The sequence below is a fragment of the Thermobia domestica genome, chromosome 8 (genome assembly GCF_964235325.1).
Source record: "Thermobia domestica chromosome 8, izTheDome1.hap1.1, whole genome shotgun sequence".
Classification (NCBI taxonomy): Eukaryota; Metazoa; Arthropoda; class Insecta; order Zygentoma; family Lepismatidae; genus Thermobia; species Thermobia domestica.
The window spans coordinates 142,666,619-142,690,505 of NC_137461.1; the positions used below are offsets into that span (position 1 = coordinate 142,666,619).

Consider the following 23,887-nt stretch of genomic DNA (forward strand, 5'->3'; position numbering starts at 1 on the left):
TTATTAAATATTTGAAACCTGACAGTTTTTTCTTTTCATCAAATGTTAGTTTTGTATTAGTATTTTTTACTTTTTATAACTATCGAAAGAGTGGAGTATGTGTTTTTCCTTTATTTTGATGTTTTATTTCCATTCACAATTGCTAGGTAGAATATCGATATTATAAGCTAAAATTGACATTCTTTTAAAAATGCACGTTACCCTGCACAATATTTTTTCAACTAGTATTTGAATTTTTAATTTCCTTTTTAATAGTTGAATTGTCTTTTGAAGAACCAAGTTTAATGTATTTGATCAACTAAAGTATGTATTGATTATGTATTTTGTATTCTTAATACTAGTAGAACAGTATTTTATTTTTAATGAAAATATTTTGCATGCGTTATTATTTTATGAGATGGACCTGCATAAATACCCATCAGTCCAAAATCTCACCAATATTCTTTTGTTACTTATGACATCTACCTGTTCCAGGTGGAGTAAATTCCTCACGGCATTATGGGATGAACAAGGATCACCCCCTTCTTTCCCCTGGCCATCCCATGTCACCTCAGTTTCATCATAGCAGTATGGGAGACCATCACCATGGAATGGTGTACCCTACTGCAGATCCCTTTTGTTTCGATCAGCAAAGTTTAATGTATGGTGCCAGTCTTGGGAGTGGAGGTGACAGGGTCCGCCCTCAGCCCCACACTCCAACTAATCAGCAGCCAGGTGGTAAGTCATGTGACTTCTGAACTGTCATGTGACAATCGCAGCTTGGCTGTTGAATCAGTCTTTTTGCTTCCTGTCATCCTGCATTTCGCATGACTTTGAGATTTGTCCGTGTTGTCCTTTTGTGTCCTTGTCTTCATGTGTGATTAACAGTATAATTGCGTGTGATTATTTGTCTGTTTCTAGTGATGTTCACAAGCACCTGTTTTAGACTGACAATTTCTTTGTTTTCTTCTTTTTATTGTCCATGATTGTGCTTTTTTGAAGTCAATGTGAATCATAGTGCCTGTTGAAACTAATATACGAAACTGATTTTTTTACGCTGTAAATGTCGTATTAAAGAATGAATCTTCAAAATTGAAGACATCTAGGAATAACTAGCTTCAATGTTTTCCAGGTGTGTTTTTCTAAGCAATATTACTATTCGAAATGTTGGATATGAAAATTGCAGGCACAATGGTTTCCTCAAGAGTCAGTGGCATTGTTATTTCTCTTTTCTGCTCGCGCGCGTATGATTGTGTTTGTAGTTTAAATGATTCAAACTGAGGAAATTGCATCTTAAATTATCCCGATAACATAGAGGTAGATCAAGCTAATTGGCATTTATTTTAAATACGTTCTACATGTCTGTTAATGGATAGTTGTCAAGAAAATTTTTGAGACACAGTTTTTAAGGATATATTCTTAACCTGTAGTTAGGGAAACGTACATATCAAAATGTTTTTGTTTAACTGAAGTACTTCCTGAGTGTTACATTATTGTTTGTTGTATTCTATTATGCAGTGCATTATTATGTTTCTTTTTGTTAATGCTGCTAACTCTTGGGTTCTTATAAAGAAAGAAAAAAATATGGAGACAAGCTTAATGTGCATTATGTAAAATCACATTCTGAATGCACCACTTCGACTTCGATGACTTCATGTGATAAGCTTCTGTTTTCTGCTTCCCTTCTCTCTCCTTTCAATTCACAAGAAAGATCTGGGCATGATAATCTTAACACGTACGATCTTGGACTAACTGGTGGGATTTTTAATTCTTAGCACAGATGCAATACACTTGCTTTCAGCTTTCAGAATCCACATGATCTTTGCATAATGGGGCCAAATTCAACACAAGCATTAAAAAGAATGACGCAATTCTTTGCTTTATGGGTAGCACTCAATGTATGTTCTGTGGATGGTTTCTGGTATACATATATATTGTGTGTACATAAGAACAAAAATATGTATGTATATGACACTGTAAAATAGTTGTGTGTGCTTTGTCTTTTTTAAAAAATAGTAGCAGCTTTAGTGTATAATATTCTGTGTTGACCTATTTATATATTAAATGTGTTTTCATCGAAGTAACTTACGTGTGTACATATAAGTAATAATACATGTACAGTATTTAAATATGTAGTTCCAGATATGTATATTTGAAAGGTCCAGCACAGCTAGATTTTGTCGAAAATTTTAGAAAAATATTATTATTGTGTTAATTTTGTACCAAGTTAACTTTCGTTCAGTCAGTAAAATAGATTTGATAGTAGTAAGAATAGTGGAGCTAAAGGAGTTCTTATTCTTCAAGTATGCCGACAAAGGAAGTCGATTTCAGTAATAGCAAAATGAGGGTGTCCGGTGTACGGGTGGTGAGGAAGTAGTACAGATAATTTGGGAAGTGCTAGGGGAGGTCATACTAAGGCAAAAAGTTAATAGAAATATATATTCTATTACCCCAGCTTTCCAAGATAGACTACCTTTCAGCCCGTGAAACCTGCTGAGTTTCAAGTGTAAAGGAGGGAGGTAACAGTTTTTTTTTTTTTTTTTTTTTTTTTTTTTTTTTTTTTTTTTTTTTTTTTTTTAAAACAGTTGTCTCATTGAGTGGAAACAGTCACTTGGGCAACATAAAAGAACTAGGTGGATACTACACTTTGCCGAGGATGAAGATAAACCTTCATTTAAACATGATATGCAGTACATATACCGTTATTCTAGTTTGCAAACTATTGATTAGGGATTTACACATTTCAGGATGACTTACGTGGTAGCGAATAAGAAGTTTTACGATAGAATGCCATTCTTAGTTACACATGCTGTACTTCTATGGGTTTTGTGATGGCATTGCACAGCTGCGAAAGAGGAATATCATCTAAGATTTCTTAATCATAGCCCCCCCATTCCACGTGTGTTCTTACACGTGTATGATCAACTACATGGGACTGATGAGCTTGCCAGTGTAACAGTAACATGGGAGCCGGGCTTCACGATATACCCCTGACCAAGACTGACATTCAGACTGTGTAGTTGAGTCCAACAACAAGTGTTTAGAAGGATTTCACGTCGACTTCAACTTCCCCGTACGCATGCAGTATCTCCATCCAGGCGACAGTGAACAACGTGTTGCATTTTATGAATGAGTACAGGCGCATCCTAATGTTTCGCCATTATTTATATATATATATATATAATATAAGGCCACTTCACTCAACACCCGGAATACGTATTATTTTAGCAACGAAAATCTTACGGATCCAACAACAAGAAATTAAGAACGATTTGCTATAAATGTGTGGGCTGGGATTATTGATAATAAGATTATTTGTCCCTTTGTCTGCCTCAGCGTTTGACCTGTGAAACCTACCTACACTTTTTACGCGATGACTCCTAGAGGATATCTCCCGTCAAACTAGGTCCTCATTAATATACCAGCACCATCTTACGTACCCACGTTGTGCGTCAGTGTGTGATCAAAAAATTGCAAATAGTTGGACTGGTTGAGGAAGACTGATTAACTTGGCCACCTCGTTCACCGACCTAAAACATGAATTTTTGGTTATGGTAGTGGTTGAAAATTAAGATTTAACTAGTGGTTGAACATTAAGATTTAACTCAAGAGACAAACTAATACAGAACATCGTGTAGGCATTCACTACGATCAAGGAGCGCGTAGAAGACATCAGACGAGTGCAAAATGAATCTATGATGATACTTTTGAAAACCTTTGATCACATAGTATAAACACTATCGAAAATCCTAACGTCGTTTGGTATCTACTATATCTTCTTTTACTGAATTTGCCTTTGTACGTATTGCAGAAACTGGGTCTAAATTCATTTTCACTACTCTTCTATTTTTGTACTGCACCATTTTTTATTGTATCAATAATAAAATTCCCATAACACTGTTATTGTAAATTACTATTGCAGTTGAATTACAATTGAATTATAAATAATCATTCAGGAACATTATTGAACTGGCGCAAGGCCTAAGCAACATTGCTTTTATAGGTGTAATTACATTGTTTTTGTTTTGTTTGTTCATGCCAACAATGCATCATTATCCTCGGCATAGAATGGTATTCTCAGCTTTTTTGTTGTCCTAGTGACAGTGTTTCCAATTTTCTCTTCTTTAGACATACTTGCAATGATCTGTACACAATCGGAAAGTTTACTTCATTAGCTTTCGAATGAAATATAATTTTCGTCTTTACATCAACTACGAGATGTACTATACGCAATTAACTGAAACTCAGCAGGTTTTATGGGTTGGAAAAGTATCCTCTTCCCCTATCGCGGAAAGCAGAGGAAATGACCATATGTTCATATAAGCTTTTTGGCTTAGTATGGCCTCCGCAAGCACCTCCCAAAATATATGTACTTCCTCAACGAACACCCTATATATGTATAACTAGTGTTAGCTGGACTATTATTGTGAACGAAAATACAAGGTGCATTCCAAGTTCTAAGGTGGCATTATTGATACCTCATGAGCGAAAGAAGACAGCACCGTTCCTTCTATAGAAATCTTGTGGTACCTTTTCGCTGCAGAACAGCTTTTACATAGATACTAGAGACTTACAACGTTTACGTTTTGAGTGAACAGTATGTTATCGATAATCTCGATTTGCATGAAATGACGTCCATCAAAAGTCGTTGTCAATTACGACATCCATGTGGTGATGGTGTCATGGGCCTAAAAAATGTACGTTGAATGGTGTAAGAAAATGAACCGAGTGCTTCTTGGTTTCGCAGCAGCAGGTCAAATGATACGATTTCTGCATCTCCGTAGGGTCTATGCGCATATCATAGTTCTGGAAACGATAAAAGTACCTTTTCCAAAGGGTTCCGCTGCCGCCATACGTTGTAATATTTCCTGTGAACTTCGATACCTTGGAGTATCTCAAACTTTATCACGAGGTAATGCCACCAGCTTTATAGGAGCAACTGGTGCAAACGTATGGGTTCATTCAAACACCTTAAATATCTACTTTTTCATTTCCAACAAAGTTACGGAACCTTAGAATTTGAATCCATCTTGTACTGTGTAACAATAACTGAGGTATAAGCAGGGCATACTTTTTGAAAACAGTTGGTAAAATAAAAATCAAAACCAATGCTAGTGGATTGGTTGTGGTCCTACGTACAGGTGCGTTATCATCATGGTTATCTTGAATCTAGGTCAAACAAGATCAGAATTTCACCAGAAATTTATTTCCGTTCGTGTCAAGTCTTAATATTCTTGAATATTTCACAACTGTTTTTATACTACATGGAATGAAAATACTGCAGCCTACTAATGATTTTTTTTATTTATGTAAAAACATTTTTATTTTTCCATAACCTCATTGAAGTGAAATGCAGTTATCCCAACGGTGCACTTAACATTTTGATATCCTTGTAATAATGCGATTTATTAAACTCTGCAAAATAGGCTTCAGTTTCCAATATGACCTCTTCGCGTGAAATTTAACTTTCTCTCTCTGAAGCCATCTTTTCAAGTTAGGAAGCAAACACTAGTTGCTGGAGGTCAGATCGGGAGAGTACGATGGGTGGGGAAGCAGTTCGTAACCCAAAGAATCCAATTCCACCATTGCTGTCATGTTTGAGTGCTCAGGTGGGTTGTCAGGTTTTTCTTTTTCAAATGCGGTTGTTTTTTCTCGTGGGCCAATTTGTCCAGAAGTGTGACATAGTATCAGCCAGTTTTCTTCGTATAGTCTATGAATATTGTGCCATGCGCATCCCAAGAAATACTGGCCATAACCTTGCCGGCCGAACTCTTTGGGCCGGCTTTCACCCGCTTGCAACCACTCCGCAGACTATTGAATTTAGGTGTGTGATAATGTACTAATGTTTCATCAGTTTCCTCGAATCAACGCGGAACTTCCGATCGATTACGCTGAAGCAATGCCAAAGCACGCCCTCATTCACCATTAGATACTTAATTCATCGATGAAAATTTTTCGTTCATCGACAAATACGATGCACTTTTTAAAGATATTTCCTGTAGCAGCTGCCCCATTTAGAGCTTCATCGGTTCATGTACGACCAAATTAAATTCCACATACCATTTGTATGTTTTATACGATGGATAAGATGTGCCATAACATTTATCAAATCTTTCCGTGGCTTGGACAGTATTTTTCCTCATTAGAAAGTATCAAAATACGAAATTCTTCGAAATCAGTTTTTTCTCGCAGCATATGTAGCGTCATACAAATGTTTGTAACTCGTAAAGTACTGAATGAAGTGTTATTTAAAGTTTAACTGGAGATAAAAGTTTGTTGTTACTGAATAAACATAACTATTTTCAAATTGGAACGCTATCTGTAAGTAAGGCTGCGGACTTCTCATCACATGTGGTATGTATATAATCTGAAAAGTGTGTAGTTTTATGTTAATCCATAGAACCAAAATTATACCAATAGTTATTTGAAGTCCAATATTATCAGTATGTATGGCTAAGGTCATTCCTGTGGAAATGAATCTCTTGACATCGATTGCTTCTGTTGGGAAATCACTTGATAATGTTTTTACCGTTATCTATATTAAATTAAAACTATCGAAGTGGTGACATTCCAGTTCTCTCTCTCTCTAATTCTGTGATGAATGTCCTCAAAACTCAACAGATGCAGCAATATTAAGAAGTGATACAAATTTACAGCAAATTTCTTTAATGTTCATATGCTACAAAAACCTCTTTTGAATTAGAAATTTTTGACTTATATGCAAGATGGCCTCTTTAAAGGGATAGCTATGATGGGGAACACATCTGCGGTAGGCTCTTCATTCAGTATCTACTATATATATATATATATATATATATATATATATATCATTAATATTATTAAACTGTGTCTGTGGATAGATAAGTTTAAATTGTTGTAGTACATAAAATAAGAGGTGTTTTAATTCTGGTGAAATATATTCGAATTGCTTATTATAAAAGGTCTATGTCGTTTTACATTTTTATGTTAGTTGAAGTTGAATCAATCATTCAGTGCGAAAGTGTACCTGATCTCACAATGTTAAGAGTAGTGTTACTGCAGCACTGAGTCTAAGGTCTGAACCGCCGAGATTCATGCTAGAGATATTTTCCAATTTTTGTGTACACGATTGCAAAACACTTGTTTAGATGATACTTGAGAGATCAGGAAGATGACATTACTGAAACAAATCAATTCTTGGAAGTAACTTAAAGCACAGGAACGGTAGCCATACTGGCGGTGAAAAGCCGAACTATATCCAGTCAGAATTGCGGTTGCTAAGAGTAATTTAATGAAGCCTTTAGCTGTTATGAGGCACAGTAAACTAAATTGGATGAAAATGTTTAATTTTTATCTAAACGTACAGAAGAAATGAAGTACATAACAGTTTTTGAGTCTTACCCTTCATAAATTATTTTATATCATAAATTTAATCAGCCACACTGACATAGTAAAGCTTGCACTTTAAAGTATAAATTGCTAAAAGCATGTAACACTTAAAAGGGTACTAGTGGCATGCTCTTATGTATGATAGATATAAATGAAGAACACAGACAGTCTTAGCAAATACACTGATTTCAATCAATTTCTACAGGTGGAAATAGTATATCGTCGGAATTTGTACGGCAGGAATTGAGAGCTGTTGTAGGCGCTAGATCGCAACAAAGCCAACAGGGTCCTCAACAGCCAGGGCAGGGTTCACGGCAGCTAACACCCGGGCAACAAGTGAACCCAGCAGATCTCGAAGCTCTAGGACTTACTCTTGAATTACCCACTTCTGGTAGGTATTAATAATGAGATGTTATTTATTTGCTATGTTTGTATACGTTCATTTCTCTTTCTTTATATGTATAATAAAGTAAACTATATTACACTAATGTGCCTAGGTATCAAGTTACGTCAGTTCTTCATAATAGGTAAGAATATTGTATATAAATATATTAACAATTCAGATACGGATATTCCTAAGGAAAATCGAGCTGTGCATTTGAACTAGAAAAACAAATCACTCAACAAAGTAACGTTTATTTTAAAGTAATAACTGTATGACAGTTCTGCCAACTGTCACACTTTATTGTTTTAAAATAAACGTTGCTTTCTTCAGTGATTTGTGTTTCTAGTTCAAGTTACTTAAGGTGGCAAACCTAATATGAACCAATTACTGTCTATTTGCTTCTTTTGACGTTTGGGTCATTCCATATGAAATGTCGTATTTTTGCACCCTAAGGGAAAGAACGATAACTTATCTGGAACACTCATTGCGTCAGGTCCCGGGTTTGATTCTCGATGGGGACATTTGGTCGAAAAAGTGTAAAAATCTTTTTCAGGCCAACCATTCTGAATGAGGTTTTCCTCATTCACACCAGGCAAATGCCGTGCTGGTACCGAACTTATAGGTCCCAGGTCGCCGCCTCCTTTCCCCAGATAGTGTGCTCGCCGAGACGTCATCCCTTGTACATGACGGGTTAAATGGCCTTAGATGCCGAAAGCCCAGAAATCTTAATCCTAAATCAACATCAGTTCTTCAGTTTGCATTGGATTTATCCCCACTGCTACTTGTAGAACATCTGTCCAACTACACAGGACTCCTTTCTCGTGGCTTTTGGGTGAGGCTGATGTCCCGGATCGAAATCTATGGCACTTCCGCACATCCATAGCAACCTGACCATATACGGAATCGAAATTTCGTGTCGCTGTGTTGTGTGGATGTCCCTAGTGAAATTCATACAATATGAGTGCTATATGTAGTCCTCCGATACTACCATAGTCAAACACAAGCCACAGTTCCAAAAGCTTTTAAGTAGCTTTTCTCCTACATACATGCTGCACAATGAAGTGCCTTAAAATGACATAGGTATAAGACGTGGCATCATTGCAGCAGTCATCGGAACACTAAATTACTCAAGGAATGATCTGACATTCAGGGTGTACCGTTTATCTTGATACGTCCTTCTGACTTTCAAATTAATGGATAAAAGAAATGCTAATATCAGCAGGGGGACATTGTTTGGCGTGTTCGGTGATATCACAAGATTAATAGTACTACCAATCTAAGTTGATTTTTTTTCAAATGGCATTATGTCAGGTTATTACATATTTCAGATCTACATGTACGACAGTACTACCAGGGCTCATAGCGAGTCACTTTTTTAACTAAAAATACTTTTTTGGGAGGTAAAGTGACTTTTTGTGCGATTTATGTTTTGCATTAGCAGTTTTCTAAGAAAAACATTATAAAAATAAATGGAAAAAGGCAGAAACTTGTTACACATTACTCTTCTGAAAGCTTCACTACTTGCTGCCACATGTGAAACAATCAGCTTCATTCTCACTTCAGCTTTTATTCTTTCTAAAGCACAGTAGATGGTTGGTGGATGCTTAAGCTCTCAAGGTGGGGTTGAGAACCCTTCTGTGTATATTCTTTCTTCTATCATAATAGTACACTCATGCTCAAAAATTAAGGATAATTGCAGATTGTGGTACTACACAACGTGGCACTACACAAAACTGACGCTAGTAGCATAGGCACTAGTGAACACAACATACGAACAAACGAAACATATCGGTACCACGGTATTGGTGATATCCACGGTATTGGTGATAAATTGAGAAACACATATGCTACACAACGCCACTGTTTCCTGCGCATGTACTCCGACATCAATAGGGGATATGATCACAATGCATACGTACACAGGCCGCACAACGGGTTGGCATACTCTGGATCAGGTGGTCGAGCAGCTGCTGGGGTATAGCCTCCCATTCTTGCACCAGTGCCTGTCGGAGTTCCTGAAGTGTCCTGGGGGTTTGAAGACGTGCAGCGATACGCCGAGCGAGAGCATCCCAGACATGCTCGATGGGGTTTAGGTCTGGAGAACAGGCAGGCCACTCTATTCGCCTGATATCTTCTGTTTCACGGTACTCCTCCACGATGCGGCTCGGTGGGGCCGTGCGTTATCATCCATCAGGGAGAAGGTGGGACCCACTGCACCCCTGAAAAGGCGAACATACTGATGCAAAATGACGTCCCGATACACCTGACCTGTTACAGTTCCTCTGTCAAAGACATGCAGGGGTGTACGTGAACCAATCATAATCCCACCCCACACCATCAAACCACTATCTCCATACAGGTCCCTTTCAAGGAAATTATGGGGTAGATATCTGGTTCCTGGTTCACGCCAGATGATAACTCGGCTGGAATCACTGTTCAGACTATACCTGGACTCGTCCGTGAACGTAACCTGGGACCACTGTTCCATTGACCATGTACTGTGTTCTTGACACCAGGTTTTATGGGCTCTCCTGTGAACAGGGGTCAGTGGAATGCACCTTGCAAGTCTCCGGGCGAATAAACCCTGTCTGTTCAGTCGTCTGTAGACTGTGTGTCGGGAGATAACTGTTCCAGTGGCTGTGGCAAGGTCCCGAGCAAGGCTATCTGCTGTACTCCGTGGCCGCCTGCGGGCACTGATGGTGAGATATCTATCTTCCTGTGGTGTTGCACACTGTGGACGTCCCGTACTGTAGCGCCTGGACACGTTTCCTGTCTGCTGGAATCGTTGCCATAATCTTGAGATCACACTTTGTGGTACACGGAGGGTCCGTGCTACGTCCTGCTGTGTTTGACCATCCTCCAGTCGCCCTATTATTCTACCCCTCATAATGTCATCAATATGTGTTCTTTGAGCCATTTTCAACACACAGTCACCATTAGCACGTCTGACAACATCTGTACACTTACACAGTGCACCGTACTCTGACATGCACCAACACACCTCTGTATATTTGGACTGCTGCCAGCGCCACCGTGTGACGACCGCACCGAATGGTCAAATGCACCGCATGGTCATACCCCGAGGTGATTTCCAACCGAAAACCGCCCACCAGAGCGTTGTTTCACCATGTATCCGCATTATCCTTAATTTATGAGCACGAGTGTATTTTAGTTTTCTCTCGTAATAGTTAACGCTCCGCTCAACGTTGTGTGTTTGTGTGGTTCATCATGTTCGTCTTGTGTTATGCTCCTTGTATGTTCTTCTTAAGAGTAGGTGATGAATACTCGCAATGTTAAGTTAAATATAATGTCTGGGATGAAGAAATTCGGAAATAGGCCAGAACTGGTTCCACTTACTCAGAAGCTTCTTACATCTGCTAAGTGTACTTACCGTAATTACAAAGCATACTAGAAAACCTAAGAAAGGAGGAATCTCAAAGAAGAAAAGATAAAACAACAAACAAAGAGAAAGCTGATGGAGAAATTGATAAAGGAAAAGGGGCATGATGAGATTTTGGTCAGTTTTTCGTGTGCTTTTGGTCACTTTTCAACTATTTACAAGAGACCAGACCGCTATGAGCCCTGTACTACCCTTGTCGTGCAGTATTGCAAACTGAAAACGTTAGAGTATCACAGTAGTTTTCGTTTAACACCTTGTGGATATGACAGAGTATACCAAACATTGCCCCGTGCCGATATTTACATGGTGGAAAATTTCGGTGTCTTTCTATCCATTAGTTTAAAAGTTACAAGGGTGTACAAAGATGAATGGTATAGATATATAATTGAAGTACCGGTTCTTCGCACGGAGAGAATACGTTTATGCACAATATTTGAATTCCCATTCCTCTTTGGATACCTCCTCTTAAAATAAAAGTGCAATGATAAAAATCCTTAAGATGATACTTTACTTTCGACATAAATTGAAACACTCTACTTGCCGTAAAATACGCCCTTTAATCAAATTGATATGGTTAAAAAAGCGAGCTTGATGTGGGTACATCAAAATTAATTTCACACGGGTCAGCCGTTTTCCTGACCCCAAAAACTATGAATTCGACACTTAAATATTATTTTTCATCTCTTTCCACTTCCATGTCGATAGGGACGAACTTCGATTTAAACGGAATTGGGATAGTCCCTGTGCATTCAAGCGTCTCCGAACACGGTAGATTGCACACTAACATTGGTTAGTTTGGCTTATTGTTACATGTCACTCTCTTCCACAGTATTTCCTTTTTCAGATTGTAAGTCGTGTAGTGTTTAGGCTCTTAATTTAAAATAGTTAAAGCTCTTTTAGTTGGTTTCCCAGAGAAGGGAAGAAATAGGCGGAAAGAAAGTGGAGTGGGAGTTGTAATTGTTAAAATAACGTGGCTATATCTCGAAATCCCTTAAGTGTAGAGAATGGTGTTTAGGTTTTTTTTGATCTTCCCTTTAGAAGGGAAGAAAAGGGTTTGGGTTGCAATTGTTATAGTACGGCAATATATGGAAATGAGAAACATGTTAGGGATATAAGAAGTGCGAGGCCGTAGACCGAGCGAATTATATGATAAACTAATATATTACAGATTTCACCTAACGGATAAATTAAGTATAATGTCCCAGCGCATTTCTTTGTATCCTTATGCAACACACACATCTCGTGTTTCGTCTATTTTTGTTACTTCTGTGTACAGAACTATCATCTTCCACGGAATTATTATATTACGAGGAGAAAATCCTTCTATGCAGCTTACCTTTGGCCAAATTGTAGGCACGTATTTGTAGAATCTCTGATCATGCGGAGAATCCTTTATATAATTTTTCCTATCACATGTAAACTTTGCATTTTTTGATACTACACGTTTTATTTCTTTACATGCCGCTTGATACCCTTTAAATCTAATTTGAATTAAAATTCTTTTTTCGAGTTTCACACACTCGTTAACAGACAGGAAGCCGTTCATTTATCATCAGTCACTTTTAGTCTAGAAGATATAACTGTGATACGTTAAAGACTACTTCATTTAAATTCTTTCTCTGAGAGATTATGCTATACTCAAAGTAGATCAATCATACATGTGTATCTCCCTTTCTTTCGAATTCTAAATGTTCTAATGTAAACGATATACTATTACTTTTCATTGTTGAAGTCTTGTACTTGATTGTTGTTCGTTTTCCTCATTCAACTTTGGGTATACTTGAAGAATACTCTAGTTTGTTTGGAGGGGATCACCCTTATGCCGCCCCTGCACTACATCCAGTTGTACATTAATGGAATCTACAACTGAAAGTAGTGGACATTCCCTTTTACCCGATTTCGATGTGATATTTTATTTTCGAGCTATAGCTTGTTTTTGCATTTTCCGGCAAATTCTCGGGTGGTCATGGCGTCAAAAAGAAGGTTTTCTACACCAAGCTTGTTGTATAATTTTCGTCATATCTTCAGGAATCGCCACCCGGCGTTTGTTACATTAATTTATCCCCCCCCCCATATATATATATATATATATATATATATATATATATATATATATATATATAATATTATAATAGAGAGAGAATCCGATTACGATGGGGCCAGGTAAACTTTGTTGTGAACTGCCAACAACACTACAGGAATTGAAGGAGCGCATCATTTTGCTATGATGAACTTAGACGGGAACATCAATAAAACTCATTCGATCTCGACTAAATTTGGCACGGTGATATATCTTTGTGTTCAGTACACACATGACATATTAGGTTTCCAACCCTTTCGTTCCTGAGTTACTGCCTATCAAATTCGGAGTCAGACTTAAGTGAAAGAATATTATGTATGATATGCTATCGACGATATAATCCGATATAAGGAATTTCACAAAATCGCGATCGATAAAACACATTGAGCCTGACCGAACTTTGCATGATAGTAGAAACTTACTTATATATATAATCATACCAAGTACTGTGATCAATAATTCATTTGAAATGGTTCATTCGTTTTTCGGTGATGACTGATAACCTGGAACTATAAAAAACATTTAAAAAATAAGCTGAAACATGTCTAATTATTTTAAATAAAAAGTATAGATATGAAATTTTATGTTTGTAACATTAATGGATTTCGAGATGTGGTCATTATTATAACAGTTGCAACCCCACTCTGTTCTAGGGAAGTGAAACACGTGAAACAAATCTGGTATGAAACATTGGAATGTCCATGCCAGATTTCATGTTCCTATTCTTTAGAGATTCTGGGATACGGATATTTTACTATAATGTTACCCCTATTTCCCCACTCCCTTCCTCGTCGAATGTCCAAAAAAGAATTTTGTTAGTGGTACCTTACATATTCTTTCAACATCTAGCGGTTTGGCGTAGACGTTGATCACTGGCAGTCAGTCTACGAATACTCTGTTTATATATAGAGATTATGGTGAGCAGATCTTTGGTTCTTGAGTTATTGGTGTTAGTGAAAGGAAGTTTGTGGCATGCCGTTGATACTAATCCAAATTTGACATGGAAGAATATCGTCAAATTTAGGTATGGCTAGTGTAGCTTAGCATATGTGTGAAATATTGTGGAATGCAGACTATTAGTTGTTGAGTCATTAACCGTCAAAATTAGGTATGGATTTAACGAAAAAATTTTGCCAAATCGTGATCGACAAAATCTATCCGATGTTGATCAAACTTACTATGGTGATAAACCATTGACAGCTTTCGGACACATTCGGGAAACTATGAAATATGATGTGTGGATCTTTGCTTCGTAAGTAATTGGGCATCGAAATAGAGGTTGGACTCAATAAAATTAAGAAATTTTATTAAAACGCGATAGATGGAACTTACCCGATTTTGACTAAATTTGGCATGCTAGTAGATCTTTTGAAGGTTTAGTATGCATATGAAATATTATGATGTAAAGAGCTTAGGTTTTTATTTTATTTTATTTATATAACTACATCCAGATTTTAAACCTGAAGGCCAATAAATCCGGAATCAAAAACCTGTACTACATAATTCATATTGCTACTAACGAGCTTTCCACCGTTTTAGACATGGCTAAGTGGAGGAGACCTTTGATTCACGATTTTTTTTTTTTCAGTCAAAGTTTGTGTGTAGACAATCGATTGAACTAATGTGATTTTGACCGAATTTGGCATGGTAGTAGACTTCTTTAAAGTTAGTACGCATATGAAAGATTATGATATGCTGATCTATAGTTTTCGAGTTACTTCCCGTCAGATTTATGGTTTGGACTGTAAACGTTCAGACTCCAAATTTGTGATTAATAGCTTAAGAACCAAAGGCTTGAAGACTACTATATTTCATATGCATATTAAGCTTAAGCTCTACCTACGTTTCAAATTCGGTCAAGCGCAGATTTTTGGCTCCCGAGTTGTTGACCATCACATTTTTCTCTTAAATTTAAACCTTTTAAACTAAGTAATTAGTGTTTATTCATAATGATTTACTAGAAATCAGTATGAAGGATGACTTTTTTACCCCCTTTAGGTAAACTTAGTTACCTAGTACATCGTTATGAAGTTCTTAAATAGTGGTTATCGTTACATTGCTTTTAAAATATTTAAGGATTTTGTCAGTAGCATTTCCCTAAGAGTGAAACAGATTAGAAATAACGTTTGTGGCAGGATCCAAAAAACACATTTATCAGTTGCTGAGGATCCTTACCTGCGGAGCAAGTATTCAATATTGCATTGAGGCGCACATATTATAAGAACGAATATATGAAATATGCGAATTTAAATGAACGAAGACTTGATTTCAGTAATTGTGAAGTTAATTTCGTGGTACAGGTTACTTTCATGTGTAACTCCAAAGTAGATTAGCATTTTATTAGTTACTATCTGCAGCCAAACAAGAAAAAAGAAGGGAGTTTAAGAACGGGACCGCTGTAATTGCTACAATTATTCGAAAGTTCTGGTGAAAGTTATTTTTAAACGAAAATGTAATATTGAACGTGAGTATATAATAATAGATATGCAGTTACTAGTTAAATACATGAATCGGAAATTATTTCGAAATACAGTCTGGCAAATGAAACGTACCAGTAATAATTGTTCAGTGTTCTTTTGGTGTGTACGTTCATTTATTAATATTAGTAACTGAATATATTATTTAATATTATTTTCACTTTTCTTACCATGCTTTAGTTGTGAATTTTTCTTTTTCACATAACTTTCCTTGTCATACTATCTTTCTTCATATTCAGGAGGATACTGGTAGGAAAAAGCTACCAGCTGCCTTTCCCTGTGGATTTGTTTTTTAATAGAATGAAAGTCAAAATTAATAGGGCTGATTATAATGGGCGGCAGAATTACTATTTATGAATATCTGTAAAAACTTAAGTCATGAACATAAATTATTTACGATAAAATTTTGCTGAATAAAAAATCCAGAATTCCAGTAGGATTTTAAAATTCGACATACATTAAATGATAATCTTATCGTGCGAAAAGTGAGAACTTAAGGATAGAAAATGTTTATTATCTAAATATATTTTAATTAACAAAGGGTGTGTTTTAAATAAATATGATAATATGCATGTAGCAGTTCTATTGAGCTTTATTAATGGTATTTTACATATGGTTGCACTTGTCACAAGTAGTAGTACAGCTTTGTTTCAAAGCATGAATTGAGTATTTGTGTTACTTGTATGAAATAGTTGGAATGTTGAATACACGTGACTTGTAAATGCCCACAAAAACTAAATATTGCATGCTTTTACATTCTGTAGTCAGTGATTGGCTTGCCTTTATATATATATATATATATATATATATATATATATATATATATATATATATACTCTGTATATATATATACTGTATATATATATATATATATATATATATATATATATATATATATACTCTGTATATATATATACTGTATATATATATATATATATATATATATATATATATATATATATATATATACTGTATATGTATGTGTGTGTTGTGTACATAGTGTACTCATATACAGGGGTTGGACAAAAAATCTAAAACGTTTGCAAAAGTGTGAAACTCATTCCTAGTATGGTGTGCGGACTCCTTTTGCGTCCAAAACAGCTTGGATCCGACGTGGAATGGACGTATATAGCTCGTGAATCGTGATGTATGGAATTTTGTACCATTGTTTCTCCAAAACATGTTCCAGTTCCTTAAGGGATACTGGTGGAGGGTAATGAGACAGAACACGCCTTTCTAACTCAGACCACAATGGCTCAATGGTGTTCAGATCTGGTCATTGTGAGACCCAGGGGAGGTGTGATAGCTCCTCAAGCCATGATTTCACCGTTTTTGCAGCATAACAGGGTGTCAAATCACCTTGTAGATGCCATCACCATCAGGGAACAATATTTGGGCCATGGGTAGAAGCTGGTCCCCTAAAATGGCCTCATACGCCTTAGCATTCATCATTTCATGCAGGGCTATGATGGGACCTGCAGAAAACCACGACATCACTGCCCATACTGTAAGAGCCACCCCCATGCTTTACAGTTGGGAGCAGACAGTCTGTATCATAAGCCTCCGACGGTGTTCTCCATACGTAAACACGACCGGTTGTTGGAAACAAGGTGAAGATTGATTCATCGGACCACATTACGTGTTTCCACTGCTCATGAGTCCACGCCTTGTGGTCCTTGCACCACTGGATACGCCTCTTCGCATTAACTGCTATGACCAGGGGTTTGGCGATAGCGGCCCTGCCATGAATTTTCATTTTATGTTCCCGTCGCACTGTTTTCGATTAAACCGGGTTTTGTAGGCTGGAATTGAGTTTAGACGTAATTTTCAATGCAGTGGTCTTCTTTTTAGCTGCTGCAATCCGTTTTAATGCCCTCCGGTCCCTATCTGATAGGATTGTCTTTCGACCACTGTTGTGCTTTGTAGACGTCGTTTGCCCATGAATTGTGTATGCCCTCGTAACATTGGACATTAGTGCCTTTCATACCCCCACAAGGTTCGCCACTGTTGCCATTGAAGCTCCAACCAGAGGGGCACCAACGATCATGCCTTTTTGGAAGTTTGTCAGGTCGCCCATTTTACCGCACCACTTTCATACTACGACACTCACAGGTGAACTGGTTACTGCTGACGGAAGAGGAAGGTCCACATGACACATTGAAAACAAAAAAACAATCGGCAACCGCAACACGTGTTGTACAGTGGAGGGCCAAACTTACGTGTTCTGTATGAAGTGTTTAGATTTTTTTTCTCTCTCCCCTGTATATACCTAGTTATATCATAAATTCTGTCACAAGTTTGAATGTGAGTAACAGAGTATTCCCCCCAAGGCAATTTATTTTGGTCATGTTTTACATTGGTGCGTCAGGTGTACATCATATCAATCATTTTTCGAAATGTCTCCCCTTGGCCTTGATGCAGGCATGAAGTCTATCTGGTCACTGGCCAATAGTATTACGCACCATGTCCATGGGGAAATTGTTCACTGCTTGGGTCAAGGATTGTTTCAGACTGACAGATGGATGTCGTTTATAGCAGACCTTTGCTTGAAGGACTGCTTAAAGTTTGTAGTCCAACGGGTTAAGGTCCGGGCTGCTAGAAGGCCAATCAGTGGTAGAAATGATGTCGGGGACGTTCCGTGCCAGCCAGTCCTGTGTTGTTTTCGCTTTGCGGCCTGGAGCGAAATCCTGTCCACCTTTCTCCAGGGAACATGGTGTTCTGGTACACCTTGATAGATGTTTTAACACCTTTTTCGCAAAAATGTAGCTGTTTTGTGCCTGAGTAGTTTATTCCCCACCAAACCATCACTGAGGCAGGATGATGTGCCCTCTGAACCCTTGGAGCTACTACAGCAGCTGCAGTAGATGACGTGGCATACACACGGTCATTTTGGACGTGGTAGGCCTTCTCAGTTGTGAACACCTTTTCGTCCGTGAACAGAATCTTTCTGTGCAGATTGTTGGCGTAACGCTGCAACAGTCTCTTTGATTTAAGGACAGTCTGCTACGTTAATGTTTGGGTCAGAAAGTGACCAGTCCGCCCGTAGATGTAGGTCACTTCTAAGCACGAGACATGGAATTTATGTTTATGTTCATCTCAACAGCCATCACACCTTGTGTTCGAACAGGATTTCTTCGAATTCTTGCTGCGACTGCCTTCTGGACCTGCAGGGTTCGTACCGTTCGTGGTCTGCCACTCCTTGCACGGTCAGCTGCCGTTCCAGTCTCTGTGTATCGCTGTATGGCGCGATACACGAATCTAGCTGATTTGTAGGGGTTTCAGGAGGTTGAAAATCTCACCTGCTGTTTTCCCGACCTAATTACTGCTACACGATTTTCGTAATCGCCCCATTCCATCAGAACTCAGTACAATATCAACGTATGTTATGAACAGTCGAACACACACTACATGCATCTTCCGCTTTACACACAGATGGCAACACTGTCACTCCGGATGCCTACAGCACCACTCTAAACTGTTGACAGTATTTATGATATAACTAGGTATATATATATATATAATATAATATAATAAAACACTCAGAAGATAGAAAAATATAGGAGTGTTTAGAAACTTTAACTGTTTGCATGTCAACCACAACATATTCGTACCATTAATTAAAAATAAGTTGACAGTCATAAGATACGGATTGGGGGAGGAATGTTCGTTAAAATTGTAGAATGTGATGAACCGTGTTCTTTTAATCCATTACTATGGCTGAAGTTACACATTTTCCATTGAATACGTAGAAAATTTGTAAGGATTATTGTCTTCTGTTATATAAAATGATACGAAAGTTACCAACAAATTAGGGTAGGATTTGCTTCACCAAATGTAATATGAGAGGTTAAATATACAAACAATACGGTACGGAAATGAAACCTGCTGAGCTTGTCACAGATGTTACCTACATAAATGAGTGTCCGCTACATGGAAATAGCCATCTTTTACTCTTGAGAAATCAGAGCATGTGAGGGAGATATGGATCCGACTGAAATTGTTTAAGTACCCAGACTTTCTTTTCAAAATTCCTTATGCAAGCACCACAACACATTCAGAACATGTATTAATGCCCTTGGTACATTTTTTTAAAACTTGTGTTTGTCTTCGAGAAATTTTCTATTTTTTGCATAATTGAATCTATTCATATTGAATTTTATGTATGGAGTTTACTAAAAGGTTTGACTCACTGCAGGAGCGAATAGAAAAAACCTCCTTTAGAGTAGTTACGTAATATCAACTGGAGCTACGAAGTGCTCATCGTCTTGTAACACTTAATCCCTGATCGGGGATTAATGAGTTGGCAAAGGTCTTATGAATAGTCTGTCGTTTTGAGTATAAGTAAATAGCTATGTAGAAACTTCTTTCAAACATATAGTTTCCACAATGGCGCTTGTCTTTTCGTAACTCGTAGCCACAGACCTCACGGCTGTGAGAAATATTTCTCGGCTCCATTTAGAAAATGATTGAGATGAGCTGGGCTAGCTCCACAACTTCTGACCAGCGACCCTTGTAATGCTTCTCCTATGTATAGTTTTTGAGTGATTATGCACCTCACGAACAGCGATCTCTTCTGTACATGGGATTCGAATTTTACTTCGTCAGCATATATACGTAAATAGACACCGCATCGCTACACGATTTTCGTAGAAACATCAAGGGAATACGAACTACCGATAAGTATCACTTAAGTGATGGTGTAAACGTATAAGTGGTACTATAGCGCGCGAAGTGTGTAAAGAGCTGACAGAATTGCCTGAGGTCGCGTAATTCGGCATTAGGAGCGTAGTAGAAAGCAAGCACACTATCACTGCTGTGCTATATGTACTGTTAGGGACAGTAATGAGAGAGTGCTATTCAACGAAACGGAAAGCCGTGCATGGACCCAAGAAACTTTGTGTAAAACCATAAATGACATACATACAAACGAGTCCCACCATGCGCAATAAGCCACAGCACTTTTGGAGGGGTCCCATAGATCAGTGCTGGAGTGCTTAACTATGGTGCTTCGGATCTCTGGTTCGATCCTAGCTCGTCTCGGCGAGAACACTTGGTGGAGAAGGTATATAACAGCCACCTTGGGAGGTTTGTCCTCATTCACACCAGGTAAATACCTGAATGGTATCTAACATATAAGTCTCAAGTCGCTGCCTTCCTTCCCCGGATCGTGTGCTCGCCAAGAGACATAATCATCATGTGTGACAGGCTGAAGGCCATAGATGCTTATTCCCAGCTTGGATCATGTGAACTCGATGGGGCAAAAAGCGGGAGCTCGAGTTTTCTCTGGCTTCTCCCATCTCCCTCTCTCTTATTTCTGCCATTTCATACGTTATCATTACCGTCTCCCTTAGTTTCGTGACACATTACTCTTTAAGAAAATAATAGCAATAAGTAGCTGTACATATTCCCATGGAAGTAATTTGATGAATAGAGATCGGTGGTGGGATGGAGGGTGGTGACGGTTAAGAGACTATGCTCTGCCATCCTACCGTGAAATAGTTGCGTGTCACGGTATGAGGTATTTGGAAAGATAATCATAGTAACTTTGTGTTGAATACATCATTGCTACCAGGTATTGTCAGATGTATTAGTACCGTTCTTTAAAACAAGTGTCCTATTGCGAGACACCACCCAATTCAATAATGAGAAGGCACCATGTCATAGGGCAAAACTACTCATCCACTGGAAATGGCAAATTGAGTTCAAAATCTTCCGTGACCTCTATAATCTTGTGATGTGAGTCTATAGAAAAGATTGGGCATCTCCTACAGCTAAACGTTTTACAGTGTCACAGACTCGCGAACAAACAGTAGTAGAGGGTTCTGTGACGGTGGGTACCATCTGTCACAGAATGTCATCAATGTCAAACTGAGGTCCTCATTACATCTGTTATTGATTATTTGTGCTTTGTTTAACAAAGCGATGGTAGCATTTGTATTTTTATTTGATTTTTAGAAGGATTTCGTATTCTATAGTACTGTATAGAGATAGTTCCTTCATTTTTTTTATTTTGACTGTTAAAATTATGAATCATTGAGTAGTGTATTCAGATATTTGTATATGAATTTCGTATATATGACTTGACTTAATTGCAAATTGAGGTAGTGGTAGCAATAAATGAAGAGACCTTCCGTAGTCTCTGTTTTTCACTCACTCTTTCTCCCTATGTAGTTGTTAGATATTAATATTTTCCTTGTATTATGCTGTCTTCTTTGTGTGATTTCACTCTTGGTTTCATTTTTCTAAATGAAATTATTCACTGCGTCTCATGGACAAAAATAATGTTACGAAATTTTAATATACTTCAAGTATGTCCTGACCCCTAGCGTAGTAATTCTAAGTTATAAAATGTATGCAAATGCAGTTGATTCAACTATAAGTTAGATGTGCATTTCTCTATAGAGACCGTAATAAACAGTATTTCACATCTACGTAACCAAATACTTGATTAAACTAGTTCTAAATGTGTTCTAAAAACATTGACTTTCAAGTGCAAGAAAAATGAAACCAAGATTGATTTTTTTCTTGTTCTGTACAAAGAGCTAAAATGTTTCTTCGTCTTTTGTGTTGTTGAACTATCCAGGTACCAGTGATAGCCCGAAACTTTGGGGTAACCTTGGGTCAGATTTGGGATCAGGTTCACAGGTCACCTTGCCCTCACCACAACAGGGACTCTCCTCCTCCTCCTCCAGGGTAAGGCACTGGCAGTATTCTTTTATCTTAACAGTGTTTCTCTGGAATGTTTGTAATAAATAATGTTAGAATTTTAGGTTCAACTTATAAGTATTTAGTTTTGAATCGTACTTGATTTTCATACTTAACAAATACATGTAGGATATTGTAATATGGATGGATTTAAGTTATGGTATGTGAATACATCATGATAAAATACTATCAAGTTATTAAATTTTTATTTGTGGAAGTTATTGTGTGTCTGGACAAAGGTCCAGGTATTCAAAATTGTTTAATTTAGTTTTATGGAGAATTAGTGCAATTACAAGTATTTCGTTAAAATAGCACGATTAGTAGTAGTTCGTTAAACTAGTAATAGTGAAATTTAGTTTGAGAATTAGTGCAATTAGTAGTAGTTAAAATAGCACTATTAGCAGTAGCTCGTTAAACTAGTAATAATGACAATGCTCTGTTAAGACGTTCAAAGAACGTAGATTCTTATATCCGTGTTTCTACGTCTTTTCTTAAGAACATTAATCAAGGATGTTATTGATACGTTGAAAGTGACACGGATGGTTTTATATATATATATATATATATAAATGAATTAAAATTAAGAAATAAATTTGCTGGCATCTACAATTATATCGAAATATTGCGGTGTGTGAATTTTGCTTCTGTACTACATGCAGTGACCCTAGTGAGAGAAGGAAAGAGTATTTCTTTAAAAGCCTCAATAGTTCAGTTGAAGTGCAGCTTTTCCATAAAAATCGGGTAGCTTTTAATTGGATAATACACAGTGTGCCCACAGAAACACTCCTTGATTCTAACTGACTGTAAGGTCAAAATTTATTAGAATATTCTTTATATTTTTTCTGTAATCATGAAGTTTCATGTGTTATTAGTTCACTGTAGACACATGATGTGCGTCTCATGTGTTATCAAACATCGATGTGATGATCGAGCTCTGACCACACTCTGAAACATATTTAGCATGATGGTGAAAACTTTGACTGTCTTTGACCCCTCACCCCTCAAAAGAAAATCACAGACAGTAATGTCCGGTAATTGCGGAGCTACTTCAGGAACACGTGCGGCTAATCCATCTATTCGGAAGGTTGTTACTGAGAAATTTACAGACATCGCAATGCCAATGAGATAATGCCTCCCTCTTGAAGGAAGTCATGTACCTCATTAATCAGTTACTTAACATATCCAAGTAACTTTCGGTAGCCACTGTGTCATCTTCGCAAATGAATGGCCATACATTTTCCATTTTAATGTGGCACAAAACACGTAATATTTTAGAAAACTACTTTCAACTTCCAGTGTGACATGCGGAGTCTCACTTCCTAATATCAGCACTTTGTCCCTGTTCACTTTCCCATTTATGTCGTAAAATGTCGCCTGATCACTAAAAGTTATCCTTTGGAAGCGGTTGTCTTCATTGTCCATTAATTGCGGCAGGTCAGTGCAGAATTGAAGTCCTGACGTCCTATTGTAATTTCCAATCGTAGCGTATAAGG

General features: G+C 37.5%; 1 protein-coding gene across 1 annotated transcript in view; it reads left to right on the plus strand.

Annotated features, from left to right (window-relative positions):
• Window positions 1-23,887, plus strand: part of tai (basic helix-loop-helix family member taiman) — a gene marked incomplete at its 5' end in the record, with an annotated part of 91,613 nt that overhangs the window by 62,236 nt on the left and 5,490 nt on the right. The window contains 3 exon segments of the mRNA XM_081769091.1: window positions 475-717; window positions 7,553-7,738; window positions 22,273-22,382. Coding sequence (XP_081625217.1) covers window positions 475-717; window positions 7,553-7,738; window positions 22,273-22,382 — 539 coding nt within the window.